Source organism: Hyla sarda, chromosome 3 (genome assembly GCF_029499605.1).
Source record: "Hyla sarda isolate aHylSar1 chromosome 3, aHylSar1.hap1, whole genome shotgun sequence".
NCBI lineage: Eukaryota > Metazoa > Chordata > Amphibia > Anura > Hylidae > Hyla > Hyla sarda.
The window spans coordinates 332,703,458-332,724,986 of record NC_079191.1 but is presented as its reverse complement, the minus strand read 5'-3'; the positions used below and the strand labels follow the sequence as shown (position 1 = coordinate 332,724,986).

Sequence of the window (21,529 nt, the reverse complement as noted above, 5' to 3'; positions counted from 1 at the left end):
GAATAGAAGTTTCCTAGCGTTTTGCGTAGCAGTACACCGTTTTCTGATTTAGACAGCTCTGCACCCTTATTTATCATATGCAACATTTGTAATAAGTTGCAAAATATTGCGCTAACCCCGAATTCTAGGCGCAAAAGTACGCATACCAAAAGCACACGTACAAAACCTCTCTACCCTGCGCAAAACAAACAAACCCCACAGCCGCGGGGAATTCATTATCTAAGGTAGACACAGATGATAAATTACACGCTGCTAAGCAAAAAGTTAGAAGGAAAAAAGACTGTTAAAAAAAGAGTAGGGTACACTTTAATGATAATTGTCTCCCTATGTGTAGAAGATTTAAAGGGGTACTCTGCCCCTAGACATCTTATTCCCTATCCAAAAGGATAGGGGGATAAGATGTCTGATCGCGAGGGTCCAGCCGCTAGGGACCCCCCGTGATCTCCCTCCCTGCTGACATCACGGCCACATAGTGAAGTCACGAGCGGGGCGCGGCCGTGACAGCACGAGCCTCCGGCACTGCACCAGACGCTCTAGAGCGTCGGGTGCAGCGCCGGAGGCTCGTGATGTCACGACTGAGTCCCACTCATGATGTCACAACGTGACCGTGATGTCACAAGCAGGGGCGTGACAGTGACGTCACGAGCCTCCGCCCTGCATCGACAGTCATCCAGCAAGGAGCAAAGTTTGCTCCGTGCATCGGATGTCTGTGGTGGCGCAGCCAAGATCGCAAAGGTCCCCAGCAACGGGACCCCTGTGATCAGACATCTTATCCCCTATCCTTTGGATAGGGGATAAGATGTCTAGGGGTGGAGTACCCCTAGACATCCAGAGTAACCAGAGCATGCTTGAAAGAGGAGTGGAAATAAAAAGAGCAAGAAAAGATAATGGAAATGTATCAAAAGGAGAAGTAGTTAGGTAAGCAGAGGAGGGAAGTAGAGACACATTATCTAAGCTAATGAGTCAAGCTCTTGATCTTCATATCTGTCCAAATAATAGATAACCTGACTAAAGTTCTAAAAGCAAAAAAAAACAAAACAAACAAAACCGATGACCATACCATAAATATCAGGCTATGGCAAACTACTGGCTAAATAACATAGAACATTTTTTGATAAATAGTTGTCAGTCAAAAAAAATTACCAAAGATGGTCAGGAAACAGTATAAGTTAGGCTGGGTTCACACCACGTTTTGTTAAATACGGCTCCCGTATACGGTTGGGAGGAGGGGGGGCGGGGCTTAATCGCGGCGCCCGCACTCAGCCGTATTCGGGAACCGTATTTAATGTATGTCTATGAGCCGACCGGAGTGAACCGCAGCCTCCAGTCGGCTTCGTTTTCGGCCGTATGCGGTTTCCCGACCGCAGGCAAAAACGTGGTCGACCACGTTTTTGCCTGCGGTCGGGAAGCCGCATACGGCCGAAAACGAAGCCGACCGGAGGCTGCGGTTCACTCCGGTCGGCTCATAGACATACATTAAATACGGTTCCCGAATACAGCTGAGTGTGGGCGCCGCGATTAAGCCCCGTCCCCCTCCTCCCAACCGTATACGGGAGCCGTATTTAACAAAACGTGGTGTGAACCCAGCCTTACTTGTTTTGGCCGCTATGTCCTGTATTTAATAAAAAGTACCTTTCTTTGCAGTTCACGTAAATTTTGCAGGACTGGTTGCAGGTTTTGGTGAGCCTCAGACACCTCTGCATTCGATTTGATCATGTAATGTTCTTTAAGTTCTTTTATCTACAAGAAAAAAAAAAAAATATTAATAAATGCCATGGAAGTGTGAACTTTGCTTATTGTTTGAATACAGGGGACATGTGATATTTCCTAATGTCAGCATTGTGGGGGAAATGTATCATTGTTGGTGTAGGTGAACAATTTTTATACATCTTTATTTTCTGTGGAAACTAATGTGTACATATGCCAGATAGATATTAAATGGTCACAAACAAATTTTGTGCATGGACACATTTCCTGAAATTTCACGTCCGTACACCACTTTCTATGGTTTATTCATTGCGCAAAATATTGTAAATTTTTATCCCATTGCGCAAAAATCTGGGTCTTTTCTACACACACCAAAGAGCTAAGTCATGTCTGGGCTGGTGTATATTTGTATATTAGGTGTTGGTCAAAAATGTGCTAAAATTAAAACGTCAGGTGATAAATCCCTGGCTACACAACATTCCAGATTTTTTTCTTGAACTAGTCGAAATACATTGCAGAAAAATTAGCGTTTCTAGCAAAAAAATAAAACAGTGTAAACAAATGATAAATTCTCCCCAGTGTCTATTATTGGTGAATATGCTGTTTTGTTAAACGGTTATATAGCAATTAGATATTTTTTTTTTTTTTTTTTTTTTTTTATAGATTAAAGCCAAATAAACATTTTCTTTTTTTAAGCTGTTTCTATATTCCGATTGTAAAATTTTATATTTTATACACTATCATGAAGACATTTCCAAAACTTCTGCTCAGTCAACAGCATTTAGAAATGTGCTTTATTGCAGCAACATGGACATATGAAACAATAGACTGGAAAAAACTAATTGACTTCTATTGGAAGGAGTTCTAGGCATGTATTGAGACCTGTGGAGGGGTCATTGTGAAGGAACGTGGAAGTGGGGATTTGTGACCAACCATTGTGAATGGTGGATTCTATCCTTTATATACTGGTGTCTGTGAACACCGCTGAAAAGTTTACTCTATGGACCAGGAAGTGCCAATTTATTATTAGGTCTGGCTGCCAGAATAGAAAGTGCTAAATTACCTGATTGTTTTAAAACCCAGATAGTAAAAATGAACAAAAAGATTGTTAAAAAAAATTAGTTTAACATAAAATATTGGTTTAATCAATGTGTCATTTTCTAATGACACATTCCCTTTAAACCCTCAGCTTAATGTGAGGCAGGAAACCAATCTATTCCTGAGATGTGATTAAACAAAACTACCCTTGGGGTAGTAAGAGGTCAATAACCAATAATGCACTTAACCCCAGGGCCTAAGACCGGGGTAAAGAAACCCCTATTGCTTACCCCTAAAAAGTAACTTTTATTGAGTACTAATAAAATGTCCCAAAAATAACGCTTATAAATACTAGGTACACCTGGTATCAGTTTTAAACATTAAGGTCAAGAGAATAGTCTCCACTATTTCTCCAAAAATAGCACTGCAGTGGCTAATTATATAGAGGGTAACACACTGGTACCACTTAAAAACAAAACACTATTGCCGCCTCTACATGTTTCGCCGCTCCCGCGGCTTTCTCAAGAGGGAATGGCGGCAATGGCGAAACATGTAGAGGCGGCAATAGTGTTTTGTTTTTAAAGGGGTATTCCAAGCAAAACCCTTTTTATATATATCTCAACTGGCTCCGGAAAGTTAAACAGATTTGTAAATTACTTCTATTAAAAAATCTTAATCCTTCCAATAGTTATTAGCTTCTGAAGTTTTCTGTCTAACTGCTCAATGATGACGTCACGTCCCGGGAGCTGTGCATGATGGGAGAATATCCCCATAGGAACTGCACAGCTCCCGAGACGTGAGTCATCAGAGAGCAGTTAGACAGAAAACAACAACTCAACTTCAGAAGCTAATAACTATTGGAAGGATTAAGATTTTTTTAATAGAAGTAATTTACAAATCTGTTCAACTTTCCAGAGCCAGTTGATATATAAAAAAAAGTTTTGGCCTGGAATACCCCTTTAACCCCTTAAGGACTCAGCCCATTTTGGCCTTAAGGACTCAGACAATTTAATTTTTACGTTTTCATTTTTTCCTCCTCGCCTTCTAAAAATCATAACTCTTTTATATTTTCATCCACAGACTAGTATGAGGGCTTGTTTTTTGCGTGACCAGTTGTCCTTTGTAATGACATCACTCATTATATCATAAAATGTATGGCGCAACCAAAAAACACTATTTTTGTGGGGAAATTAAAATGAAAAACGCAATTTTGCTAATTTTGGAAGGTTTTGTTTTCACGCCGTATAATTTATGGTAAAAATGACGTGTGTTCTTTATTCTTAGGGTCAATACGATTAAAATGATACCCATTATTACTTACTTTTATATTATTGTTGCGCTTAAAAAAAATCACAAACTTTTTAACCAAATTAGTACGTTTATAATCCCTTTATTTTGATGACCTCTAACTTTTTTATTTTTCCGTATAAGTGGCGGTATGGGGGCTCATTTTTTGCGCCATGCTCTGTACTTTTTTTTGATACCACATTTGCATATAAAAAACTTTTAATACACTTTTTATAATTTTTTTTTAATAAAATGTATTAAAAAAGTAGGAATTTTGGACTTTTTTTATTTTTTTTCGTTCACGCCGTTCACCGTACGGGATCATTAACATTTTATTTTAATAGTTCGGACATTTACGCACGCGGCGATACCAAATATGTCTATAAAAAATGTTTTTTACGCTTTTTGGGGGTAAAATAGGAAAAAACGGACGTTTTACTTTTTTATTGGGGGAGGGGATTTTTCACTTTTTTTTTACTTTTACTTTTACATTTTTTTACATTTTTTTTTACACTTGAATAGTCCCCATAGGGGACTATTCATAGCAATACCATGATTGCTAATACTGATCTGTTCTATGTATAGGACATAGAACAGATCAGTATTATCGGTCATCTCCTGCTCTGGTCTGCTCGATCACAGACCAGAGCAGGAGACGCCGGGAGCCGCACGGAGGAAGGTGAGGGGACCTCCGTGCGGCGCTATGAATGATCGGATCCCCGCAGCAGCGCTGCGGGCGATCCGATCGTTCATTTAAATCGCGAACTCCCGCAGATGCCGGGATCTGTATTGATCCCGGCACCTGAGGGGTTAATGGCGGACGCCCGCGAGATCGCGGGCGTCGGCCATTGCCGGCGGGTCCCTGGCTGCGATCAGCAGCCGGGATCAGCCGCGCATGACACGGGCATCGCTCCGATGCCCGCGGTTATGCTTAGGACGTAAATGTACGTCCTGGTGCGTTAAGTACCACCTCACCAGGACGTACATTTACGTCCTGCGTCCTTAAGGGGTTAAGTGGTACCAGTGTGTTACCCTCTATATAATTAGCCACTGCAGGGCTATTTTTGGAGAAATAGTGGAGACTATTCTCTTGACCTTAATGTTATAAATGCGTTATTTTTAGGACATTTTATTAGTACTCAATAAAAAAGTTACTTTTTAGGGGTAAGCAATAGGGGTTTCTTTACCCTGGGCTTAGGCCCTGGGGTTTAGTGCATTATTCCTGAGATGTGGACTCACCTCAACGACTGTCAGTATTCTACCTATGCAGAGTAACAGGTAGAATGCTTTCAATTAGCAGCATAAGGAGCCTTCACCTTCACAATTCTAACCACACAATGCACTGCAACAACCATATATGCTGCATTTCATAAAGAAAGTCCACAAATAAAATGCACTGTGTGTAGTCAGCATATTTGTCTGTATAAAACCTGATGCCAATGCCAAGAATGTGATGGTAAAATGCAAAGTCCAAAGGGTCTTGGCGCAGTCCGTCCAGTAAATCACAATTCGTGATGTAAGAAGTTCAATTTATTGGGATGCCAAACACAGACAGACGCGTTTTGGAGGCCTAAAACAGCCTCTTTCTCAATGTTACAAATGGCTTCATGAATGTGATGCTGAGATTTTTATATTGTGCCCAAGAAATTAAAAGAAAAATACACTTAATAATATAACTAACTGATTACAAGCGGCAACGTGAACATAACCTTTAACAAAATAAGAGCATATTCAGATATGCTGCTGAAATCATTGAGTCTGTCACAACCATGTGTTGACCTCAGAGCAGCATAAGTGCGGTGACAGGTTCCTTTACAAAATGTATCGGATCCTTTCACAGTGAAAGCGTAAAATAGTGACACGTCAAGGTGATCAAAGAGCCTTTTCTTTTTTATGAATTGTGTGGTTTTATCTAGCTGGTGTTGGAACCTCATTGCATTAGGAAACTAAGCACTACTAAAAATATATAAATGGTTTCTTCATTATAAAGACTACATAAAACCAACTCATCAGAATTGGTATTAAAATAAAGAGAACAGAAAGTATATTCTTTGGAATTATAATATAAAATAATTATAAAAAAATAAGACCTCTTCTTCCAGCTTGTCATCGCGCAAGGTTGGTGGGATCCCAGGATGCTTTGCAGAGAGTAACTCAAGCAGGTTGTGTGTGGAGTGTAGTCTCTAGATAAAAGAAAACAGACATTGGATAATATTAACTATTCTTCATACTTGTATGAAATAGTTTTTTACTGTAGTACCCAACTGTGTGACCATGTCTGAACTGCTCCTAAGACACATTCAAGAGAATAGGGTTAAAGAAGTACTGCAGAAAAAAATATATGTTCTCAAATCAAGTGGTGCCAGAAAGTCAGACAGATTTGCAAATTATATCTATTTAAAAAAAAAAAAAAAATAATCCTTCCAGTACGTATCTGCTGTTTTATGCTCCAGTCCAGAGGAAGTTGTGTAGTTACTCACACATTGCTCCCTGTTGCCACCTCTATGAGTGTCAGGAACTGTCCCGAGTAGGACAGGCTTGCTGCAAGTGTCTGGCTGCTTGTGCTCTAGACAGTTCTCAACCCAGACAAAAAAGTGGCAGCATGGATCACTGTGTCAAACTGGAAAAAACTGCAAGAATTCCTTGCAGTTCAAAGGATAGGGATAGGGGATAAGATGTCTGATTGTGGGAGTCTCCTGCAGCACCCCGTTTCTCAGCTGCACAGAGCGAAGATCGCTCTGTGGCTGATGACTGGTGATGCTGGGGAACGGAGAATCGTGATGTCACAGCTTCGCCCCCTCAATACTATTCTATGGGAGGGTGCGTGGTGGCTGACACGCCCCCTCCCATAGACTTTTATTGAGGGGTCAGGGCGTGACATCACGAGGGGGTGGAGCCTTGACATCACGATTCTCCGTCCCCTGCATCACCAGTCATCAGCCACAGAGTGATCTTTCCTCTGTGCAGCTGAGAAGCGGGGTGCTGCAGGAGAGATCGAGGAGGTCCCCAGCGGCGAGACCCCCGTGATCAGACATCTTATCCTCTATCCTTTGGATAGGGGATAAGATGTCTAGGGGCGGAGTACACCTTTAAGGGGAAAGAAAGCAGTACTGGTAGTCCTTTTTTTTATAAAAAAAAAAAAAAATTATATATAAAGATATAGATGGTTGTTATTGTTAGTATTATTATTAAGCATACAGACATTACAATTTGCAATAAACTAGAGACCTTCACAATATCTCCACACATTTATTACAATGTCCATTTGTTTGTCTAAATGTAAATGTAACGTGTCACAGATAGTGTGCAATACACATAATAACAAGACTGTAAAGTAAGTAAAGTGGATGTAGGACTGCCTCATGAATTTGTTAGAGCACAAGTTCTTCATATTTTATAGAATTTTTGAGAAAAAGCAGCAATGTCAGGGTTACCCTGTTCAGGAATCCCGATGCAAAAAAAAAAACTTGTAGCGCTTAACCTCCAGAAAAGTTAATCAAAGGCAGAAGTTGGTGCAAATAAACTTAGAATCACGTTGTCCTGTATTGCATTCTGTACCTACAATAAAAACCTAAGGAGCTGCCCTTTCTTCATCAGGTCCGGTTACCTTCAGTTCAGGTACCCGAACCCGATGAAGAAAGGGCAGCTCCTTTCAAAACGTGTTGTCCTGTATTGCATGTTGTACCTGAAATAAAAACCTAAGTTTATTTGCACAAACTTCTGCATTTGATTAAAGGGGTATTCCAGGCAAAACCTTTTTTTATATATATATCAACTGGCTCCGGAAAGTTAAACAGATTTGTAAATTACTTCTATTAAAAAATCTTAATCCTTCCAATAGTTACTAGCTTCTGAAGTTTTCTGTCTAACTGCTCAATGATGATGTCATGTCCCGGGAGCTGTGCATGATGGGAGAATATCCTCATAGGAACTGCACAGCTCCCGGGACGTGAGTCATCAGAGAGCAGTTCGACAGAAAACAACAACTCAACTCCAGAAGCTAATAACTATTGGATGGATTAAGATTTTTTAATAGAAGTAATTTACAAATCTGTTTAACTTTACGGAGCCAGTTGATATATAAAAAAAAGTTTTGGCCTGGAATACCCCTTTAACTTTTCTGGAGGTTTTTGATGAACAATTCTGGAATTGCTAAAAGCTACAAGTCATTTTTTTTACATCAGGATTCCTGAACAGGGTAACCCTGACATTGCTTCTTCTTCATTAAATGAGATCGGGCTCACTGTGCATGGTCAACCGAAGTGAGCACCGCAAATGATATGAAACATATATAGTCTTCCTTAAAAATCTAGCACTACAGAGCGCCGTATCTGCTTACCTTCCTTTTTTCTACCCTCATATAAGCTATAGAATTTTTGAGGGCACATTCTATTTCAGAACATCAGAGAATTTAGTAAACTGGTTAGGCTGGGTTCACACTCCATTTTAAGCAATACGGGACCATATACGGCTGGGGGGAGCAAAAAACGGGCGCTCCCGTATCCCAGCCGTATCCAGCCCCTATGTAATGCATTTCAATGAGCCAACCGGAGTCAAACGCTGACTCTGGTCGGCTCATTTTTGCCCCGTATACGGTTTTCTCCCGGACCTAAGACCTTGGTCTACCAGGTTTTAGGTCCGGTTAGAGAACCGTATACGGGGAAAAAATTAGCCGACCGGAGTCGACTCCGGTTGGCTCATTGGTGTGGTAAAAATCTACTCAGCTTGTAGCTGGAGTAGATTTTAAAGTGTGGCAAAAGAACAGCAAAGATGTAATAAATGTATTTTTGCTGGCACCTCTTAATAAATTCAGTACATCTTGCTCCAGTGCACTTTTCCTTTAGACCAGCATATAAAATGCCAGTCAGGATAAACCACCGCTTATATATTCAGTAGTCTTGCTATTATGTGTATTGCACACTATACATTTACACAAACATAGATTGTAATAAATGTGTAGAGATAATGTGAAGGTCTCTACTTTATTGTAAATTGTAATGACTTTATGCTTAATAATAATGGGAGTACAGAGCTTCTCAGTGCTTTCCACTGGGAAAATGATGGGGGATTTGGTCCCCCTAGGGAAGTGCGATAGCTTTATGAGCCAAACATACTGTTTCACAGAAAAATCCTTTCTGTAAGAAGCTGTCACATCAAAATAGAAGGAATAAATAACACTGGACAAAGCAAGCTAATCTGCATATGATGTTGTTGCCGCATGCCGTGCCACACACACACACACACAACACTCTGCATCTGCTGAGTTTATCTTCCTCTACAACAGGATCCAGTGGTCACATCCCTCCACCTCCTGCTGGGCTGGTGGCAATAACAAAACTGTCCATCTCTACAACAGCATATACCGGGAGTTATCTCCTTGATCTGGACTTAATATATTTGCTAAAAACACCACCAGGTGATGAATAGTATATGTAAAGGACAGTGAGCCAGTGTTCGGCTTTCCCTTAGAGATACATGGATGGGCGTGTTGGCCACTGTTTCATGCGGTCGGACCCCCCCCCCCCCCCACGTGATCAGACACTTTTCCCTTATCCTGTGGATAGGGGATAACAACTTATGTACCATAGTTCCCCTTTCAAGCACACTGTGCTTTGAAAGGTAAATCAAGGCATCCTTTGAATATATTACGACCCATAAAGTTCTGGGCAACTGTTACTTATGTACATATTTATTTACTAACTATGGAAAAATAAAAAAAAGTTATAGGGGTCAGAAGAGGACATTTTAAGCATACCAATTTTGGTGCATGTAGCTATAATATTTTTTAAAGGAGTTAGGGGATAAGTTATAGATTGCGGGGGGGGGTCCAACCGCTGGGAACACCCCCCCCCCCCCCCAACCCCTACCGAAAACGGAAGCCCCCAAAAGTTACAAAATGGTGTGGTTTTTTTTTAAATTTCCCCCCACAAATTTTTTTTTTGTTTTGCAGATTTTGCTATGAAATTATTGATGCACTTACAAAGTACAATTGGTGAAGCAAAAAACAAGCCCTTATATTGGACTGTAGGTGCAAAATTGAAAGCGGTATGATTTTTAGAAGGGGGGGAGGAAAAAAAAAAAACAATGTTCAAAATCGAAAATTGGCCGATCCTTCGGTGGAAAACATTTTTTTTTTTTCATATGAACTGGCTCGGGAAAGTTAAAAAGGATTTGTTAATTTATTTCTGTTAAAAAATCTTAATCCTTTCAGTACTCATCAGCTGGAAGTTGAGTTGTTCTTTTCTGCCTGACCACAGTGCTCTCTGCTGACACCTCTGTCTGTATCAGGTTCTAACCAGAGTAGGAGCAAATACCCATAGAAAACCTCTCCTGCTCCGAACAGTTCCTGACATGGACAGAGGTGTCAGCAGAGAGCACTGTGGTCAGACTGGAAAGAACTACACAACTTCCTGTGGTGCATACAGCGGCTCATAAGTATTGGAAGGGTTAAGATTTTTTATTAGATGTAATTTACAAATCTCACACAACAGAAAGGCGACAATGTCCGGCACTGCTAGGGTACACTTGTTGGGACTAGGGGTATGGTATGTCATATATGAGAAAAATGTAGAGATATGGCTGTGCTCTGATTCGCTAGGAACAACAAGAAATCCAAACTTCTTAATCCAAGGAGAATGAAGACAAATCGGCACTCACCATTCTTCTCTTCAAAATTCCTTCTTTGTTGCAAAATACTCACAACATATAGGTGGGAGAGGGATGAACGTGGGGGGGTACACAAACAGGCGACAGATTCTCCTCCGGAGGAAGCTTGCTAGCCGAGTGAAACAGAATCTGTCACCTGTTTGTGTACCCCCCACATTCATCCCTCTCCCACCTATATGTTGTCAGTATTTTGCAATAAAGAAGGAATTTTAAAGAGAAGAATGGTGAGTGCCGATTTGTCTTCATTCTCCTTGGATTAAGTAATTTACAAATCTGTTTAACTTTCTGCCGCCAGTTGATTTGAAAATGTTACTCCTTCAAGGCCAAAGTGGGCTTGGTCCTTAAAGGGGTACTCCGCCCCTAGACATCTTATCCCCTAACCGCTGGGACCCCCACGATCTCCGCTGTGGTACCCCAGTCATGCAGTTCACTGAGCGGATCTCTAGGGATGCGTCGCCGAGGCTCGTGACATCGCGGCCACACACCCCTCGTGATTTCACTCACCCCTCTCAATGCAAGTCTATCGGAGGGGGGAGTGACAGCTACCACGCCCCTCCCATAGAGGGGGCGTGGCATGACGTCACACAGGCACGGCAGTGCCATCACGAGCCTCCAGCACCGCAGCCAGCATTATAAACTAATGCTGGGTGCTGTAGGGAAATCGCGAGGGGAGTCCCAGCTGCGGACACCTGCAATGGAGACATCTAATTCCCTATCCTTTGGATCAGGGATAAAAGGTCTAGGGGCAGAGTACCCCTTTAACCCCTTAATGACGCAGGACGTAAATGTACGTCCTGGTGATGTGGTACTTAACGCACCAGGACGTACATTTACGTCCTGAGCATAACCGCGGGCAGCAGAGCGATGCCTGCATCATGCACGGCAGGTCCCGGCTGTGGATCGCAGCCAGGGACCCGCCGGTAATGGCGGACACCCGCGATCCCGCGGATGTCTGCCATTAACCCCTCAGATGCCGTAATCAATACAGATCACGGCATCTGCAGCATCGCGATTACTTAACAGGATGATTGGATCGCCCGCAGCGCTGCCGCGGCGATCCGATCATCCTGCATGGCAGACGGAGGTCCCCTCACCTGCCTCCGCTGTCTTCCGGGAGTCTTCTGCTCTGATCTGCCTTCCCGCAGACCAGAGCAGAAGATGACCGATAAGCCTGTTCAGTGCTATGTCCTATACATAGCACTGAACAGGATTAGCAATCGAGTGATTGCTATAAATAGTCCCCTATTGTCACTATAAAAGAGTGTAAAAATAAAAAGTAAAAAAAAATGTGAAAAACCCCCTCCCCCAATAAAAACGTAAATTGTCCCATTTTCCCTATTTTACTATCAAAAAGTGTAAATGATCCCGTACGGTGAACGGCGTGAACGTAAAAAAAAAAAAAAAAAATAATCAAAAATAGCTGCTTTTTTATAACATTTTATTCCAAATTTTTTTTATAAAAAAATTAATAAAAGTTTTGTATAAGGAAATATGGTATTAATAAAAAGTACAGATCACGGCGCAAAAAATTAGCCCTCATACCACCGCTTATACGGAAAAATGAAAAAGTTATAGGTCTTCAAAATAGGGGGATTTTAAAAGTACTAATTTGGTTAAAAAGTTTGCGATTTTTTTAAGCGCAACAGTAATAGAAAAGTGTATAATCATGGGTATCATTTTAATCGTATTGACCCAGAGAATAAAAAACACATGTCATTTTTACACCAATTGTACGGCGTGAAAACAAAACCTTCCAAAATTTGCAAAATTGCGGTTTTCTTTTTAATTTCCCGACACAAATAGTATTTTTTTTTGGTTGCGCCATACATTTTATGGTAAAGTGAGTGATGGCATTACAACGGACAACTGGTCGCGCAAAAAACAAGCCCTCATACTAGTCTGTGGATGAAAATATAAGAGTTATGATTTTTTGAAGGGGAGGAAAAAACGAAAGCGTAAAAATAAAATTGTCTGAGTCCTTAAGGTCCAAATGGGCTGAGTCCTTAAGGGGTTAAGGGCTTAACCCATCTTCAGCCTTGTATAGCTGATCAACCTTTAAAATATTTTTCCTCTACAACAAGGATATGACTTTGAAGAAAGTGTGAGCTCTTCTTAAACTTCTCCTTTATGATATGTTCACATGTAGCACATCTGCAGCGTATGTGCCTCCTGCTTTTCAGGCTCGTAGCAGCCAGCAGCCGCTACAAGCAGACACACCGGGATCTGCGAGTTGCAGCGCGCATGCGCAGTGTACTCACAGACATCGTAGATGTTCTCATCCTAGCTCAGGTAGCAGGGGGAGCAAACGCGATGTACACTGTGGATGCGCTATGCGTGACCATACCCTAAAAGAGTATTCTGGGTTGAAGCATTTAACCCTTACCTTAACATAGATGATAAATGCTAGATCAATGGTGGTCTGACTGCTGAGACACCCACTAACTGGCAGAACAGGGGATGCTGATTCCTTATTTCCCATAGCTATGCGAAGGTAGGACATTAAATGAAGTAGCAGTGGAGTATGCCCCCTACTACTCCATTAAAACTATTGGCCCTGACTGAAATAACCGAGTGCTGTGATATGCTGTTTGCATCAGAGCCATAGATTTTGAATAAAGTGTCACTTCTCCAAGCTGTGGTTTTGTAGCTGGGTGGAATGGGGGTCCAGCATATCCCTTTTTGGTAATCCAGGGGGACCCTCACTAATCTAGCATTATCCAATGCATAGATAATATATGCTTCAGCCTTTAATTTTGACAAAACCTATTTTGAGATATATTTTTAAAGTGCAAAATAAAGCGAGAAATGCAACTAAAATAAAAAATTTAATTAAAGTCAGCAATGTTATACAGCGTCAGATGGCTCATATTTAATTATTTAACAAGAACATTTTCACTTAAATCATAACACTTCAAGATATGACTTAAAGCAAAAATAATGAGAAGAGGTGTTGTTAAAATTTCATCTGGAGCCTCAAATAAGGTGTCAAAATGTTGTGCTATTAATGGAAAGAAAACAAGACAGATGACTTTCAAAGGGTTAATCAGAATTAGAAAAACATAGCTGCTTTCTGCCAAAAACAGTGCAAGACCTGTCCTCGGGTTGTGTGTGGTGTTACAACTCTACTCTATTTATTTCAACAGAACAAAGGTGCAATACCACACACAAACTGAGGACAAGTGTGGCACTGTTTCTAGAAGAAAGTTGTCTTGTTTTTGTTATATATATATATATATATATATATATATATATATATATATATATAGCCACTATAACTCTGAGATGCAAAAGCATGCAAGAGGAAAAACATGGCTAGATACTATATACTATACATGTTCCTTAGTATTAAAGCTGATACACTAATGTTTGTACTTAATGACTTGGGGTATGGAGTATTCCTATTTCGAGTAGTTATCCCTGTCCACAGGATAGGGCAGTGTTTCCCAACCAGGGTGCCTCCAGCTGTGGCCAAACTACAACGCCCAGCAGGTCCGGACAGCCTTTGGCTGCTGGGAGTTGTAGTTTGGCCACAGCTGGAGGCACCCTGGTTGGGAAACACTGGGATAAGGTCTAACAGGCTGATTGGTGGGGGTCCAACCTGTGGGACCTTGAACGTTCATGCAAACAGATTTGTACCCCATATTGGCATCAGAACATTGTAAAGCTCAGCACTTGGCAATGTTTAGGAGCCCATAGAGTGTGCTCCATTTATTTAGAGAAACAATTTCCCACTGTAATGCACTGTTTGGTGCAGTCATCAAGTATAGGACATAGATTGGGTGTTTGTATTGTGTACCCTGGACCCTGTAGCAGCAGCCGGAGTATGACCCAATACATTTTGGGACTGTTAACCTTACTGTTTTATTGCTTTTTAATTGTTATAGGTTACCCGTTTACTGTATGTTATTACTCCCTGATAACATGTGGGATAGTACCAGGAAAATGCATTGGTTGATAGATTGCCCTTATTATGGTGGGTGTCCCGCTGGTGTTAAGGTGGTAGAGTGTAACAGTGATATAAAATAGGTCTCTGCCATTACCTACACCTGCAATGGTTTGTTTGGTGTCTTATTAAGGATTCTATTCACAATAATAAAAGTTAAAGGGGTGTTACCATCTCAGTTAAATAAGGCTTCCTGGCACCCTATGAGCCCTTTGTGGCCACTGGAGAGGTTTAGGAATCTGAAAAAAGACAAGCTGGCTGTCTTATGCAGTTTACGCAACTCCCATTACCTTAAATGGGAGTTGAATGAATGACACTGCTCCACAGGCTACGCTGTTCCCAAAACGTGCAGTTATGTAAACAGAATAGCTCACAGGGATATGCAGTTTCTGAAACTCCCATTAAAGTTAAAAGGGGTCGTCTAGTGAAAGACAATGTATCCCCTATCCACAGGACAGAGGATGAGTGTCTGGTCATGGGGGGTCCGATTTCTGGGACACTGACCCACTCACAACTTCCTGAAGGGGAACCTGGTGTCTCAGAGAGCAGCACATGCTGCAGACTGCATGCACTCCATTAATTTCTATGGGAGCCCCAAAGATACCCAGCTCTCAGGTCTCTTTCGCACTCCCATAGAAATGAATGAGTACCATCTGCAGCACGTGTTCCACTCAAGCCGGGGTCCCATTCAGAAGATAGTGTGGGGTCCCAGCACTCAGGCACTTATCCTCTACCCCTTTAATGGGAGTTACACAATTTACATAAAATAATTGACTCGGCTGCTTTTGCATCACGACCACCTTCGCCAGCCCCCCCATCTAAAGTTAGGTGGGGGCCTCAGAGGAAGGACTCACATCTAGAGGAAAGAAATGGATGTCTTACTTCTAATTTACTCTTAAAATACGCCCTGTGGACAATGCAAAAGTTAACAATATGTAGTCACAAATGAAACCATGACTGCTAAGCTAAATCAGTTTTAAAAAGGACAAAGCCTACTGACTTATAAATGGGTCTGTCATGTTTCTGTTGCAGTTTGCCACATTTGACAAAAAGATTGCCCTGTTGTTGACATCAAAAATACTGAAATCACTAATGGAAAGCTAAGAACAGATTTTAAATATATCACTGAAAATACAGGTTCCAACAACTACCAAGACACTCAAGGATGAGCCGAAATTTGGAAGCAGTGATTTACATGCTTTCAGCCACTGCCGCAAATGCCATGAGGTTGGACAACCTAACTTTGTGACCTTGATGTCTTTGTTCAGATATTAAATAATATGATTCATTAGGCAACAATGCATCTTGCAAAAAAGTTACAACAGAATGGGATAGTATATTGATTATATCACAATAAAGAAACTGCAAAATGAGCTTTCAGAATGTTTAGAGTTAAAATTTTAGATACAACAAGAAAGCTAGTACCCCATCTATTAATTGAAAGGGGCAAAGGGGACCAACCTGGCAATACAACAAGTTTATTTTGAAATATATCACTTTCCAGTTTATACAATTTTTGGCATACTTACTTGTAAAGAGTCAGTCTTTAGTTTTTCTTTGTGTTCTTCTGATGACCTTAAAACTTCCCTATACAATTCGGCAGCCATAGGGTACTCACCTGCAAAAGAATTAATATAGCATATTTTACTTCAGTTATTAGTTCCTGGCACAAAATGGTCCTGCATGATTATAGTACTATTCTAGATGTTTTCTGACTGAATCCTTCTTTAACCCCTTAGGGACTCAGCCCATTTTCACCTTAAGGTGAAATTCTGGCCACTCTCACTGCATTAATAACTCTGGGATGCTTTTACCTTTTATTCTGATTCAGAGAATGTTTTTTCGGGAGATATTCTACTTTAACATACTGGTAAATTTTCGTTGTCACTTGCATCCTTTCTTGGTGAAAAATCCCAAAATGTTATGAAAATTTAGAAAATGTAGCATTTTTCGAACTTAGAAACTTTCTGCTTGTAAGGAAAATGGACATTCCAAATAAACTATATATAGATTCACAAATACAATGGGCCTCATTTCCTAAGCTGAAACCGACCACTTTTTGTCTGGTTATTTTGGCACAGAGTGTCTGAGACATGTCTGCACCAGTGTGTGCCTGGAAAATCCGACAAACCCGACATTGCACTGTGAAAAGCCGAAAAAAGCGGCGTGGTCTGTCGCACGTGGTCAGCCCGAAAAGAGGCGTGGTTTACAACCCGACCGATTTGCTATTGAATTCACAGAAAATCCTGTGGATAAATGGCTGGAAATTTCCACCTAGAAAAAGCTGGTCAGAAAATGTTCCCGACTGTTCCCAATAGTAAATAGAGAGGAATCCTGCAAGTCTGAAACTACTTTTCTCACTAGTAAAAACCCGATACTCTTAGTAAATGAGGCCCAATATGTCTACTTTATGTTGGCATCATAAAGTTGACATGTTTTTATTTTTGGAAGATATTAGCACACGCCTGGCACACGCTAACAACCTGCTTTCTCAGGCGATGCTCTAGATGTGCTGAACATCTGTGGAGGAAAACTAAGACTTCTTCAGACTATCTGCACTATAAATTCATGCTTAAATCCTATTACTTCGCTCTTCATCGCGCCAAACAAACATATTTTACCTCCCTCATCTCCTCTCTGTCCAACAACCCAAAACGCCATTTTAAAAAAGTTCAACCCTCTCCTTCGGCCTAAAGTACAGACCCCAATCACTGATCTCTGTGCTGAAGACCTGGCCAAATACTTCAAAACTAAAATCGATGACATTAGTGATGAAATCCTCTCCCAGTCCCCTAAAAGTTCTGATCCAATTCCCAGCCACATCTCCTCTTCATCACTCTCAGTTTTTAAGCCTGTAACGGAGGATGAGGTTTCCAGGCTCCTCTCCTCCGCGCGCCCCACTACCTGCTCTAGTGACCCCATGCCTTTACACCTCATCCAGTCTCTCTCTCCTGCTATCAGCTGTCACCTAACTAAAATCTTTAACCTCTCCCTCTCTTCTGGGGTCTTTCCCTCCTCCTTCAAACACTCTATCATAACCCCACTATTGAAAAAACCATCTCTGGCCCCATCCTGTGCAGCCAACTATCGACCCGTCTCAAATCTCCCTTTTATCTCCAAACTCCTTGAATGCTTGGTCTACTACCGCCTTATCCGAGATCTCTCCGAGAACGCTCTCCTTGACCCCTTACAGTCTGATTTCCGCTCCCTTCACTCCACAGAAACGGCCCTACCCAAAGTCACTAACGATCTTCTGACGGCCAAATCAAATGGCAATTTCTCTTTACTGATTCTCTTGGACCTGTCTGCGGCTTTTGACACTGTGAATCACCAACTCCTCCTCAATAGTCTCTGCTCCATCGGTCTCAAGGACTCTGTTCTCGCCTGGTTTTCCTCCTATCTCTCTGGCCGCTTCTTTAGCGTCTCGTTTTCTGGCTCTACTTCTTCTCCTCTTCCCCTTGCTGTCGGGGTTGCCCAGGGATCGGTCCTGGGTCCTCTACTCTTTTCCACTCTACACATCCCCATTTGGAATAACAATCAGTAGATTTGGTTTCCAGTACCACCTCTATGCTGATGACACCCAACTCTATAACTCTTCCTCCAACATCACCCCTGCACTCCTACAGAATACCAGTGACTGTCTCTCTGCTGTCTCAGACATCATGTCCTCTTTATATCTGAAACTAAATCTTTCTAAAACAGAACTTCTTGTTTTTTCCCCATCAACTGATACTGTATCTAACCCTGACATTTCCATCTCGGTATGTGGGACTACCATAACTCCCGGGCAGCAGGCTCGCTGTCTTGGAGTTATACTTGACTCTGATCTGTCTTTCACTCCCCATATTCAGTCTCTTTCACATTCTTGTCACCTGCATCTCAAAAACATTTCCAGAATCTGCCCGTTTCTCACTACTGAAACTGCTAAAACTCTCCTTATTGCTTTAATTACCTCCCGCCTCGACTACTGTAACTCTTTACTAATAGGCCTTCCTTTCTCCAAACTCTCTCCTCTCCAGTCCATCCTTAATGCCGCAGCCAGACTAATCTTCCTCTCCAGCCGCTACAGAGACGCCTCCTCCCTGTGCCAGTCACTACCCTTGTTACCAATTCAGTCCAGAATACAGTACAAAATCCTCAGTCTCACACACAAAGCTCTCCACAATGCTGCACCTCCCTACATCTCCTCTCTCATCTCTGTCTACCATCCTACACGTTCTCTCCGATCTGCTAATGATCTCACACTAACATCTTCTATAATCCAAACTTCTCCCTCCCGTCTCCAAGACTTCACTCGTGCTGCACCGGTTCTCTGGAATGCTATCCCTCAATCCCTCAGACTCAACAACAACATCCATAGTTTCAAATGTGGCCTAAAAACACATCCCTTCAGACAGGCCTATAACAGTCTTTAATTGGCCTCAACATATCCCCACACCTCTTGTTTGAATAGTTATTGTGTAATATGTCTGATACTTGTCTTTGTTTGTACCCCATAATTGTAAGCGCTGCAGAATCTGTAGGTGCTATATAAATTAAAAAAAATAAAAAATAAAAGAGGGCTTCAAAGTATAGCAGTAATTTTCAAAATCTGAATTTTTCAGGGACCAGTTAAAGGGTACCTCTCATCAAATAAACTTTTGATATATTTTAGATTAATGAATGTTGAATAACTTTCCAATAGCATGTTAATGAAAAATATGCTTCTTTCTATTGTATTTTTCCCGATCAGTCCTGTCAGCAAGCATTTCTGACTCATGCTGGAGTCCTAAACACTCAGAGCTGTCAGCCTGCTTTGTTCACAGCCAAACAGGCTGTGAACAAAGCAAGCTGGCAGCTCTGAGTGTTCTCCTTTGTGAACAAAGCAGACTGGCAGCTTGTAGTGTTTAGGACTCCAGCATGAGTCTGAAATGCTTGTTGCCAGGACTGGTAGGGAGACCCCTAGTGGTCATTTCTTCAAAGTGGAAAATTAAATAGCATGCAATTGTGAAGTTATTCTGCATACATTAATCTATAATATATCAAAAGTTTTTTTTGATGAGAGGTACCCTTTAAGTTTGAATGGGATTTGAGGGACTTTTCTGTGAGAAAGACCCCATAAATGATCCCATTATAGAAACTGCACCCCTCAAAGCATTCAAAATGACATTCAGAAAGTTTGTTAACCCTTTAGGTCTTTCACAGGAAGAGCAGCAAAGTAAAGGAGAAAATTCAAAATCTTCATTTTTTACACTCGCAAGTCCTTGTAATTCTTGAATTTTTACAAGAGGTAAAAAGGAGAGGAATCCCCCTCAAAATTTGTAACCCAATTTCTCTCGAGTAAGGAAATACCTCATATGTAGATGTAAAGTGCTCTGCGGGTGCACTAGAATGCTCAGAAAGGAAGGAATGACAAAGGGATTTTGGAGAGTGAATTTTGCTGAAATGGTTTTTGAGGGTCATGTCATATGAAGCCCCTATGGTGCCAGAACAGGCAAAAAAAAAAAAAAAAAACACATGGCATACTACTTTGAAAACTACACCTCTCAAGGAACGTAATAAGGGGTACAGTGAGCCTTAACACCCCACAGGTGTTTGACGACCTTTCGTTAAAGTCAGATTTTACAAGGAGTAATAGGAGAAAATGCCCCCCAAAATTTGTAACCCCATCTCTTCTGAGTATGGAAATACCCCATGTGTGGATGTAAAGTGCTCTGCAGGTGAACTACAATGCTCAGAAGAGAAGCAGCGCCACTGAGCTTTTGGAGAGAGAATTTGTTTGGAATGGAAGTCAGGGGCACATGTGCATTTACAAAGCTCCCATGGTGCCAGAACAGTGGACCCCCCCACGTGACCCCATTTTGGAAACTACACCCTTCACAGAATTTAATAAGGGGTGCAGTGAGCATTTACACCCCACTTGCGTTTGACAGATCTTTGGAACAGTAGGCTGTGCCAATGAAAAATAAAATTTTTCATTTTCACAGACCACTGTTCCTAAACCTGTGGGGTGTAAATGCTCACTGCACCCCTTATTACGTTCCATGAGGGATGTAGTTTCCAAAATTTTATGGCACTATGGTGGCTTTGTAAACACACATGGCCTTCAATTCCGGACAAATTCTCTCTCCAAAAGCCCAATGGTGCTCCTTCTCTTCTGAGCATTGTAGTTCACCAGCAGAGCACATTACATCCACATATGGGGTATGTTCTTACTTATGTTTCCCCCCCCTATTTTCCCTTGTGAAAATTAAAAATTTAGGGTAATACCAGCATTTTAGTGAAAAAAAATATTTTTTTTCTTCATTTTCCCATCCAACTTTAACAAAAATAAATGTGGGTATTTATTTTTTGGCGTTTACGTCAGAACCGCTGTAAAATCAGCCACCCCTGTGCAAATCACCAATTTAGGCCTCAAATTTACCGTATTTATCGGCGTATAACACGCACTTTTTAGGCTAAAATTTTTAGCCTAAAGTCTATGTGCGTGTTATACGCCGATACACCCCCAGGAAAGGCAGGGGGAGAGAGGCTGTTGCTGCCCGCTTCTCTCCCCCTGCCTTTCCTGGGGTCTAGAGCCCTGCTGCCGGCCCTTCTCTCCCCCTGGCTATCGGCGCCGCTGCCCGTTCTGTACCCCTGACTATCGGTACCGGCGCCCAATTGCCGGCGCCGATAGCCAGGGGGAGAGAAGCTGCGCGGACAGCCAGGGGGAGAGAACGGGCAGCGGCACCCATTGCCGGAGCCGCTGCCCCGTTGCCTCCCCCCATCCCCGGTGGCATAATTACCTGTTGCCGGGGTCGGGTCCGCGCTGCTGCAGGCCTCCGGCGTGCGTCCCCTGCGTCGTTGCTATGCACGGCGCGGCGCACTGACGTCATGCGCCGCGCCGTGCAGCGCATAGCAACGACAGCC

The 21,529-nt window shown here is 41.9% G+C and overlaps 1 protein-coding gene across 1 annotated transcript in view; it reads right to left on the bottom strand.

The window, feature by feature from the left end:
• SHPRH (SNF2 histone linker PHD RING helicase) overlaps window positions 1–21,529 on the bottom strand; it is a 123,348-nt gene that overhangs the window by 43,173 nt on the left and 58,646 nt on the right. Inside the window, exons 15-17 of the mRNA XM_056567320.1 lie at window positions 16,171–16,259; window positions 6,123–6,215; window positions 1,633–1,740 (exon numbers count right to left, since the gene is read on the bottom strand). Coding sequence (XP_056423295.1) covers window positions 1,633–1,740; window positions 6,123–6,215; window positions 16,171–16,259 — 290 coding nt within the window. The remainder of the gene's footprint in view (window positions 1–1,632; window positions 1,741–6,122; window positions 6,216–16,170; window positions 16,260–21,529) is intronic.